General features: G+C 34.9%; 1 protein-coding gene across 1 annotated transcript; it reads right to left on the reverse strand.

Moving 5' to 3' along the window:
* Positions 1-1,882: 1,882 nt before the first annotated feature.
* On the reverse strand, positions 1,883-7,549 carry LOC125672106 (uncharacterized). The gene is made up of 3 exons (XM_048908216.2): positions 7,362-7,549; positions 4,123-4,554; positions 1,883-2,042 (listed from the first exon to the last, which is right to left on the reverse strand). The coding sequence occupies exons 1-3, from the start codon at positions 7,427-7,429 to the stop codon at positions 2,027-2,029; spliced, it is 516 nt and encodes a 171-aa protein (XP_048764173.2). The 5' UTR covers positions 7,430-7,549; the 3' UTR covers positions 1,883-2,026.
* Positions 7,550-12,380: the final 4,831 nt, after the last annotated feature.

Genomic DNA, 12,380 nt, shown 5'->3' on the forward strand with positions numbered 1-12,380 from the left:
ACCCTATGACCTTGACCTTTGAGTTTAATCTACTTTTTGAAAATTTTAACCTTATAACTTTTTGAACAGTAAGTGATAGAGCTTTGATATTTCACATGAGTATACCTTGTGAGAAGACCTTTCCGTTGGTACTAAACCTTTGGACCTTGACATTTGACCTACTTTTAATTTTTTTTTTTTTTTACATAGGTCATAACTTCTAAATGGTAAATATTAGATCTTTCATATTGTACGTTAGCATTTTTTGTGACAAGATCTTTCTACTGGTACCAAGATATTTGTCCTTTTGACCTTGGCCATCTTCGGAATTGGCCATTATTGGGGGCATTTGTGTTTCACAAACACATCTTGTTGTGGTAAGATTTGTGGAGTTTTGTAAAATGGCAAACCATTTAAAGTAGCTCATTGTACGAAAATTCTTTTTAATGGAAGGTGAAGATAACGAACAGTGATCAATCTCATAAACTTCTTCGTCAAAACATCATCAAAAGAGTGATACAAGCTCTCAATTGTTATATGAATTGTTTGCGAGTTTTCCGGAATGATAACAAAGATGTTTTGTTTTCAAATAAGAGATTCTAGAGTCCAAATTTTACTGAAATGTGGTACATGATATGAATATGTGATAAGGAATGCCTTAACTACTCAAATAGACGTTTCAATTTAATTAAAATCAGATCTTCTCAAATCGTTACCCTGGAGAAAGATCTGACAGCATTGCATTTGAGGTTAGGTTATTGACCCCAGTCTCATGAATAATTCAATGAATATTCGACCTATAACAATAGTTTGACAAAGAATCAAGGACCAATCAAAATTTGTTGTACTAAAGCGTATTCAGACGGAAAGTTCACAAACTGTAACCCCTGTAACATCAACTTTTTTGTGACTAGGCTGCCTAGTATAAAAAGACAATCATAATATGTCACCATCGTCGGATACCCACAGGTATGAATCAATTTCAATTAGCAAGAATTCAATTAAGAAGTGATTAATTCAGTGGTGTATAGGTTGAATTAAAGATAAATATATGGTTACTCTCTCTAAAAAAATATTCATTCAATTGTAGAGAGCAATAATTCAAATATTACATTCGCATTAATTAAAATGATGGGTTCTACAATTTGATTGAAGATAGCATTATTTCAATTGTGAGGATGAATCTAATTAATGTGCGCATTAAATGAATTATTGCTCTCTATAACTGAATTGTAGCACATATTCAATTGTTGATATCGATTCATATGAAGAGAGCAACAATGCAATTAATGCGTGCAATAATTCTTGGCTGAAAATGAAGAGGTCAATAAATGAATTCTTGCACGCATCAAGTGAATAGAGGATATCTTCAAACGATTAAAGATATCTTCAATTATTTGATTTCATGTTAATTTGGTGCTCAACATATATTTTTGTAATTTTATTAAGGCCTGAATTATGAGTCTTACGATCCTGCTCAAATGGAATAAAGTGTTACGCCTTCAATTTCGTGTTTTATATATTTTATATTTAATTATTTGACCAGTGGCGGATTTGGAAAGGATGTTCGAAATTTAGTTTTTTTTATGAGAGCTTTGTCACCCCCAACCATACAAGAATATTTCTAGATCCACCAGTGATTATAGCATGCAATATTGGTGTTAATTAACATATACAATATACCTCGTTATCGGAGAGGTCCCTTATTTTAGCTATTCAGCTGTGAAAACACGGTTTCTAAAGCTCACTACTCTGAATTTCCCACTACAACTGAAGACAACTCTTTTCCAATTTGCCGTTACAATATTACTTTGTTATAGGAGATAAAATCTTGTTTTCTGAATTTTCTTTTCAATACTTAAATATTATAACTCGTCATAATAACTGAATTGAAGAACACACAATGAATTGATGGTTTTTATTTCTTTCGACTTAAAAACCACTAGAATCCCACGCTGAACGAAAATTCTGAAGTAGACTGTAGATACTGTAGACCTCCACATATCGTTTTGAAGTACATAATATAGTTGTTAATCGGAGAGATCGATTAAAAGTTGTATGGTCTAAAAAAGAAATGAAAACCATGCGTATTACATGGTATTCAAAAATGTGGCATAGAATGTAAGTTCGATTGGAGTTGTTTCCCTTAGAAATACGGGATCTTCTGAACGATGTAAACTATTATTATTTTTTGTCGAATGAGTCGGGATAAAATGAATGCAACAGAAACACACTATCCCGCATATCAAAACAGATTTAATTGGCATATATTTCTATAGTCATACTTAAAGATTTGTGCCTATACTAATAGAATCGTGCGAGTGTGTAACATATCGATATATCTACACTAAAACGGCGAATGTAGAAGCGAAAATGGTAGTCAGATATTCAAGAGTTATTATCTTAAACTAGAATTTATTGTATTTGTCAACTCATTTTTATTAAAGATACATTGATTCGAAACATTCGGAGAGGACATCCGTCGCCGAGTGGTTAGAGCATCGCGCTCAAAATCACGCGGCCTCTCACCTCTGTCGGCGCGGGTTCGAATCCCGCTCGCGCCGGTAAATGAGGAAGTTTGGAAGTTTACTTTCGGAAGGTCAGTGGTCTCTTCCCAGGTAGATTGTATCTGGGTTCTCTCCTCCACCAATAAAAACTGGGCGCCACCAGATAACTGAAAAATTGTTGAGTGTGGCGGAAAACATCAATCAAAACATTCGGGGTACTGTGTTACTTTTTATGATTTTATTAAGGACTTGTCCTGTGCTATTTTTAGACGTCATGCGAGAATAGGTTTACCAATTCAAGGGAGGTAACAGAATAGCCATATAAAAATTACAGGAATAACTTCATAGGACTTAATTTGGCCCATTACAATACATATCGGCCAAAGATGAAACATCCGTGATTTTACCACTTAAATCTCTCCGAGACCTTACCATACCGGCATACAGGCAAGATGATTGCTTTGGCCAGATGGTGTGCCATGACCTTGACCTAAGGTAACTTGGCAAGGGTGATTAGTACTGAGAAAAATGATAAAAATTCTTCATCCTTTAATCTACATGTACATGCAAATTCCATTCCATATTTCCCTTTCCTATTATTTGATGTATACTGGTAGGCATAAATAACAATGGTTGATTTCTAAATTGAATAGCAACAACGTCGGAGGACAATGTGCAAAAGCCATGATATGGAAATTAGAGATACTGCTACCACATAATGATTTTTGTTTTATGTTAGGTGTTAATTTTTTATCATTACATAGTCCTTCTGTTTGAGCGTACGTGTAAAAGGAGATCAGATATAATTATTAGGCATTGCTAGCAATTACATGAGGTAGCAAGATAGCAACCGGAAGCAATAAACCAATAATGACGTGTTTCTAATTCAAAATGTAAATTAACAGGAATTCAAATCGTAGACTTATAATTGTATGACATGTTAATACTTCGATCTGCCGGTAAATCCTGATCTCACTACCAGTACTCGATCAAAAATATTCCTTTCTATTCATCGTCACTTAAATTGAAGATTTCATTCGATACATCTGTGACTTTTGTACAATTTTGATTGAGAATTTCATATAATTTTAGCTTAGTTTCATACTGTTCTTTGATGATTAGACTAATTTCGTCATAGATATAACAATCCATACTCAAAATTAGGAAAAGGAAGTAGGGTTGTTCTTTAAATCGGGCATTTTTATGAAGAAGGTTATTAGAAGTGCAGCACAAGGCATAACAATGTTCATTTGCATTTTGATTGATTGATTGAATATTGTTTAACGTCCCTCTCGAAAATATTTCACTAATATGGAGACGTCACCACTGCCGGTGAAGGGCTGCAAAATTTAGGCCTATGCTCGGCGCTTATGGCCATTGAGCTTTATCGTGCCACACCTGCTGTGACACGGGAACTCGGTTTTTGCGGTCTCACCCGAAGGACCATTTAGTCGCCTCTTACGACAAGCAAAGGGTACTGAGGACCAATTCTAACCCGGATCCCCATGGGATTATTTGCATTTTGAAATCTGTGAAAGATAAAGACATTATTCTTATAGGACAAATGAACTTTATCTTACAGAGCCGATCAGATAAGAATCATGACAGTTTCAAACATCTACAAATGATATCTTACCGCGGTTGACTGTGCCTTTGGCAAACAAAGAAATGTTTTCCAATCCTCATGCTCCTGGTAATTGTGGACCAATAATGGTGACTTGTTGCGTAACATGGATCACGGTCACAAAAACTTGTTACGCAACTTGTGATGTCGACCTCCCGACTGCATAAAGCGTTAAGAGAAGCTTCGATGGCGTACTTGTATTCAAAGTTGTTTGCCTTCTTTGCATAGTTCCAACCTAGCTTGTCATTGTAAAGATTCAAAGTTTCATATTGGTACCTTCCGCTATTTGTTTTCTGATTGACTACTTCGTCGAGGCTGTTCGGATATCCCTCGTGATTTACGCGGTTGACAATGCTGTAAGCCACAGCCAGCTGTTCCATTATCGATTCCCCTCTGGCTTCTCCGAAAACAACTCTGCCGACAGTCTGAATATTCCTGTCATTACTAAAAACAAAAATTCTAGTTTATGAACTTGGTTAAATTGGAATCTGAGGATGCTCTCTGAATCATATGATTTGAAAACTTTATAAAAGAACTATTAAAGACATAACTAAGTGACTGGGGACAAACGAGATAATATATATAATAAGAACTTTATTGAAAACACACTGGTGGTTTGGGTTCATAAAGTTCTTTATTATTATATCCTAATTCTGGAGGATGATCTAAAAATCTGTAAAATAATTAAGTTCTCTCTCACTCTATCATTCACACTTTTAGTTATATTAAAATAATGATTTCAAAATATTTATAAAATGTAATAGATAAATATTTACCAATAGAGTAAATTCAAACTCTTACCGAAAACTCGGAAGAATAGAAACTGTTGTAAAACTTAGTTTCTTTGATCTGACGATATATATAAATGATATCGTCACTCAGTCCGGGTAGGGGAGTTGCTGGGTTAGTTTCTGGAATTGGCGCGAATCTTGCTTATATAGCACCAAACCAGTAAAACAACTCACAAGATACACAAACCATACTGACCTTTCACACTCCTCTCTCTACCAATCAGCGTTCATCCCCATGGATATGAATGAAATGATACGACTTACGATGAAATGAGTAACGTAATGAAATTATTTTAATATGTTAAATATGAATTATTTCATCCTTTGACATTCTCCCCCTCTTAGAGAAAATGTCTCCTGACAATTCTAAAAACAGAACTCAAGACTATAATAAAATTCAATTAAATATCAATATTGATAATGATACTAATGCAACTGATCTGGAAAGGAATCCTCTTCTGTAAATAAGAAGATCAAATAACAGAAGCTGCAACATATAAATACTCATGGTCGCAACATGCACGATAATCAGTTTTAGTGCACATTGTAATGTCATAAATAAAATTAGATCAGATACTGGTCTGAAAAATTATATGATTAATTCACTTAAAATAGATTAAGCTAATTTCCTAACTAATCATATGAATAAGTACGAAATATCCTAAAACTATCTAGACTGTTTCATCCTGTGACATTATCCCCTAAACATACCATACTTGCGCAGTTTGTTCACCTACAACCCACTCTGGAGGTTTTCGTACGCGATCTGAGCGACGGATTTGTGGACTGAATGTAGACCGGCTCGACTCACTAATTCTTGACGGATTATCTATCTTTACGTTCGAATAATCGCAAAAGAATTTGTGTTAGAGCTATCCTGAAGTTCAACAGAAGAAAATGTTTCTTGCTGTAGTGAGGGTCTACTATCATCAACACTAAAAGTATATATTGTCCCTAAATCACCTGACCTCATATGTTCACTTGAACTATTGAGACAAGTATTGTGATTAACACCTGAAGTGTTTAAGACATTGCTATTCATATATGATACGAACAGGAGAATACCCCCTGCAAAACAGGAGAATACCCCCTGCAATGTATGAAGAGGTAAGGCAACATTTTAAAGATATGCTAGAGGCCGGAGCAATTAGAGAATCTAAAAGTCCATATTGTTCGAATGTGGTACTTGCTAGAAAAACTGACGGTTCTCTTTGGTTTTGTATAGACTTGCGAAAACTAAATAACAGAACCATTAAAGATGCTTACAATCTTCCTAGAGTGGATGAGACAATAGCTACTCTTTTTGGGAAGTAAGTATTTTTCAAAGTTAGATCTTCGATCTGGTTATTGGCAAGTTGAGATCAAAGAGGAAGATAAGCATAAAACAACTTTTCCATTAGGTCCTTTAGGATATGTAATCGCATGGCTTTTGGATTAACCAATGCTACGTTTCAGCGATTGATGGCGACTTGTATGGGTGAAATGAATCTTAAAGAGTGTTTGATATTTTTGGATGACATTCTTGTCTTTTCATCTACATTTGAAGAACATTTATAGAGATTAGAGGGTGTATTCACTAGATTAGAAAAACACAATTTGAAATTAAAACCCTCCAAGTGCGAGTTTTTCAAATCGGAAGTAAAATATTTGGGACATGTTGTCTTAGAAAATGGTATTCAATCGGATCCTGAAAAGATATCGGCTTTGAAAACCTGGACAGTCCCTAAAAATATTAAATCATTACGTTCCTTTCTAGGATTTACTGGGTACTACAGTTATTCGTAGTCATAATCAGCGTCCCAAGAATGGCATAACAAACGGTATGAAACACGTTAGACAGCATTTGGCCCTATGAAAGGTTGTATCGACAAAGTGGATCGTTATAACGATCATAGAATTTGCAAAATGCTGAGTTTAAACGAGACTGTTGAAACCCCTGCACCATCAACTTGTTTGTCAGTAGCCTGCCTCGATTAAAATACTGACCACACGTAGAACAAACTCTTGCGTATCAAATCAGTTGAGATATATATATACCATATACAGGTGATAATGGAATATTGCTACATAAATATGGGAAGTTGACGATATATGAATGAAAATGATTATTGTTGATACACACAACGTCTTCGATATATCTAAATGTTGAGTTCTTCTCACGTAGAGGCTTTTGAATAAATTCTGTCTCATATGAATATGAAGACAGGTTAGGGACCAAAGGAGCACAATTCGTGTCCATTGGAAATTCATTAATCCCAATGATTGTTTTGTCTAACACAATTTCACACGCAGCATTACTGTACGCAGACTTATCTATGAATCGGCGCCACATGGGGGGATGCATGCAACAATAGACGTTTATCATTTCATTTACACCTGATATCACTCATCTTTAAGAAATTAAAATAATATCATATCAATTGTAAGTGTATCAATATTGAATTTTAAAAATAACATTACCACAATGTTCCTGAAACTATGACCACTAACACAGCTTGGGTTAGAAGTATGAAGATGTGTCTGTTCATTCTCTGTTATGTAATCCTGAGGGCTTCTGGTAGACTTATCACTGGCACGCTCTCTTATAAAGCATCTATATATACACACACCTTCAGCTTATTCCAGGATGTTAATTTATCTTTCTGTTGATAGGCTGGAGATGAAATAAAGAAATATTTACATTCAGTCGAATTCAATGAGTTTTCCAAACACGGTGACATGCTTATGAACATTTCAAAAATTGATTTTCAATCTTAAAGGAAATGTAATGCATAATATCAGCACAACTACATCTGTCTGCTTTCTTGTTCTAATCAATATAATTATGTTTTAGTAATTCATGAATACTTATTTATTTATAGATTAGGACCAAGCACAAGATATGTTCGATGAAATGCAATAATAGCAATTGCCATGACAATACAAATACATATCAAGTGTCATGAAATACCAAAATAAATTTAACACAAAATGCTAAAGATTTTAATTACATATACAAGGGAAAACAATGAAGTGCATGTTGGTCTCAGAGAGAAATGGACAAAACCAGAAACATTTTCCACAAAGGAGGTCAAAACGTTTCAAGAATGATAATATTTTTGAATGTTTATACTGTAAATTCCTAAATATACACGGGGAATCTAGCATCGCCTAATTTCGCTTTGCTATGGAAATTCTTATCATTATTTCAAAGATTCTGTTACTATATTGATGATAAATTGCATGGAAGATACATCTGCAAATCTACGTTCATTGAATAGTTTAGATTATAACACATGTACCCGAATTTCTATTAAAGTATGGATACCTTAAGAAAAGGTGTGATGCCAAATGATTAATCTGTGGATTGGTAGCAGTGATTAATTAGATCATGGAAAATGGACATTTTGATATCTGTTCCCATGTAAGGAAAAATAGAACTATACGGAACTCTTTGATAATTATGCTATAAAATCGGTGAAGTCAGGGACTTTTTTAGCAAATAGAAACTAAAAGGGCTGATGTGTCTGGAATCCATGTCCAATTTAAAGGAAATCATCATCTCAAAAGTGATTAACCAATTGAGTGGGGGCGTTGAGAAGCTTTGGGGAAATTCCAACAGCCACGGTAAGTGAAAAAAAAAATCCAGACAAGGAGTAGGTTTAATTCAATGACAGCCATTGACACAAGAAAAGAAAGTAGTCATTCCCTAATTGATAATATGTCACGATACAGGAACACTACGATACAATGATTAATGTAACAGGCCACACATCATCAGATCCAAACTGCTAGTACATGTACTCACTACCAACTGAGTGTATGTAGTCGAATCTAAAGGCATATCATAGTCATACATACGTGTACGATATGGGTTTTAGAATTTGAAAATGAATATTTTGAATCAATGATTTATCTTAACTTAAGGAGCAGCATGCAATTATTTCCAAAGGTAGATACATGTACTTCATACACTTCTTGCAGAACTTTCATTAAGAGCTGGAGACTGGCAATTTCTCACTCCTAGTTTGTGCAAAATTGGCACCTACTTCAGTGCTTTCTATAGCAAGATAAATAAACCTGTGTTATATCAATATAAAAATACAAATGTCACGATCAGAGATCAAGTACAATAATTTTAAAATGAACAAATAACACATGTCAAGAACATTAATTATGCTTGTTTGATGTTTTTCTGCAATTCATATTTCGCACTGTAACACATGTGGTAAAAAACGGAAGTAGGGATTTCCCAATTCCCCACTTCTTGTTAACCTGTAGTATAAGCCATGAAGAAAATAACGGGTTATTTTGCAAAGAGAAGTAGATTTGGTGACGTCGAACATTCCATTCATGTGAAGTATTTATTCAATTAGAGTTACAATCACTTTTTAAAAAGAATTAATACAGGTTGAGTCAAACTACTAAAGAAAGATGCGTTAATTATCATGTAGCAAAATGAGGATAGGAACTTGTTAGGACTAACGAGTTCTGTCCGAGCTCTTTTCTGTTTTCTTATTCCTTCGCTTTCTATGGTGTGAAGTGGGATGGTGGTGCAAGTATAAGTGGCTGTCCCCAAGCGTGGGTCATGTCCAATTTCTTATTGCATGCATGATGAAATAGAGGAGAGAGAGAGAGAGAGAGAGAGAGAGAGAGAGAGAGAGAGAGAATGTGTGTGTGGTTGTGTGTGTGTGTTTTCAGTCACGGACTCACAGCTACCAAAGTTTACGGAAATTCTATAAATTGAAGAATTTATGTAAAATAACGATAAAATACTTGTGTTATGAAAGAAATATAATAACAATAATAATAGTTTATTTCAAGAAGGTGACCTGATAAGTGCACGCACTATTCTTCCCCGGGGCCTTCCATTTGATACATACAATTATATACAATAATGGTCACTTAAAACAGAGTCTCAAATACATGAACACAAGGTTATGTAACAAGATTCAATCACTTAATATAATTGAATATCCGTGACAAATAATCACAAAATTTAATATTCCAGATTGCGATTAAAAGATGAATGCATTATGTGCATCGAATTTATATACGAGAAGAAAAAAATCATGCTTAAAGAGTGGTACGGCAGCTGATAATGTATTTCTCTACATTATTTTTAAAAATATGTTGAGACTGAGAGAGCCTTATGCATTGTGGTAGTTCCACAGGTTCACACGAGTATTGTAAAGAGGACTTGATTAATTGCGTGTTAAACTTTGGCAATCAAAGATCGTGATTGGATTCAGAACGCAGACGATAAGAAGCAGAGGATTGAAATTCAAATAAATCACCAAGATAATCGGGAGTCAAACCGCGAAAAATATTAGATAATAAAATATATTTGTGTAAATCAATTAGCTCATAAACTGTCAGCCAATCAAGTTTCTCAAACAATGGTTTAGAAGAGGAATCTGGACTTGCATCCAGAATTATTCTTTCAGCTCTTTTTTGTAACTTAAATATTCTTTCCATACCAAGTTTGGATGTATTACCCCAAATAGTCAAGCAGTAGTTAATGGACGGCAGAATATATGTCTTCCGTCTGTAAATTTCGCATGTTTATAATGTAATGAAGGCAAAATTGCATACAAATCACGGACATGTTTGTGATGAAACAATTATGCTCGAAGTCACACATCAATAGATTGTATAAAAATAAAATGCACGGAAATTTTTATCATCTGTGCGAAATGAATCTGTGATTTGTACTTTCAAATTTCTATATACACAAAACAACACCACACTGGAATTGTAAGGATGGGTGCCAGTTACCAACCCCAAACACTGTGAAGAAATGGTGATGGTAATCTCTCTAGTTACGGAGATCCGCCCCTCCAATTTTTATGCATAACGCATTACACTTAGTGAATAAACATCGGGTTCGGAATCATCGAAGACCCCTACCCAGGGGACTGAAATTTTTATGGTAGGGTGTTAGTGGTCCTCTCCCACCACTGTGAAGAAATGGTGATGTTACTCTCTTTAGTTATGGAGATCCGCTCCTCAGACATTTTTAAATAACGCATTACACTTAGTGAATAAACATCGGGTTCGGAATTATCGAAGACCCCTACCCCGGGGACTGAAATTTTGGTGGTAGGGTATTAGTAGTCCTCTCCCACAACTGTGAAGAAATGGTGATGTTACTCTCTCTAGTTACGGAGATCCGCCCCTCCAATTTTTATGCACTACGCATTTCACTTAGTGAATAAACATCGGGTTCGGAATCATCGATGACCCTTACCCAGGGGACTGATATTTTTGTGGTAGGGTATTAGTGGTCTTCTCCCACCACTGTGAAGAAATGGTGATGGTACTATAACCAGTTACGGAGATACGACCCTCAAATTTTTACACACCCGCTAGACCTTAGTACCGCAAACGATACAAAATACGCCCGATAGACCGTCAGTGCAATAATTGTATCCATGATGAGAAGTCCAGAAAAGTGTTATGGTATAGCGTCGTCCGTCTTTCCGTCCATATATTGTAGGCAAAATGCATAATGAATTATAAGCTCCATGATTTTACAACTTGGTACATTTGATCACTATGATGAGAGGAAGATGCCTATTCTTTTTCAAAGTCAGAGGTCAAGGTTGTAGTATAAATTAATAGGAAAACCTTGTAGGCAGAATACAGACTGAACCGTCGGGGCTAGGAATGTAAAAATATACTTTATGCCAAGCAGAGGATGCCTATTGTTTGTCAATGTCAAAGGTTAAGGTCATAGTATCATTAATGATGATGAAGTTTTGTCAGTATGAATACAGGTATTGTCCTGGAATTTTGTCACAACCTCCTTCTTTGGAAATACATAATCAGTTCAAATTTAAACTCTATTGGTACACCAGGACCTACGTTATGGCTAAAATTAGGTCAAATACTTTTCTGGACTTTTTCTCATCATGGGTACAGATATTGCACTGAACGTCTAACGGGCGTATGTTTTACATGTATCGTTTGCGGTACTGTTGTTACATGTATAATAATTATTAGATGTGAATTTTACTTTGATGTATCCCTCTGTTTTTCCATATCTATCATCTATATATCTTCCTACCTATTTGTACATACCGTATATCTATTTGTCTGTCTATCTGTCTACGCATATCTTTGATGATGACATTGGCTAATTCAGGTTAGTTTCATTTATACCTTTTTAATTTAATTGAAGCATTATGTTGCAATCTAATAAAAGTAATGACGATTTAAGTGGCCGTGTGTCTAGGGAGAGGACTATAAAAGGCTGTGCCTGCTTCCCAATCCCATTCATTTTGTGCATTAATATTGTTGATATAAAAAAGTAGTCGTGTAGATTTCACATTTTATTTCTCTGAAATTTGTCCTGACATCATTTCATTTCTGATTTCCTTTCGAATGAGACGCATATCTGTCTGAAAAAGCAAATAACATATTGTTCGATATATCATGTAGATTGAGATCTTTAAAATTTGGTAGAACGATATTTCCTCAGCAATTTAAAATTGTATG

This window comes from Ostrea edulis, chromosome 4 (genome assembly GCF_947568905.1).
Source record: "Ostrea edulis chromosome 4, xbOstEdul1.1, whole genome shotgun sequence".
In the NCBI taxonomy this organism is placed as follows: Eukaryota; Metazoa; Mollusca; class Bivalvia; order Ostreida; family Ostreidae; genus Ostrea; species Ostrea edulis.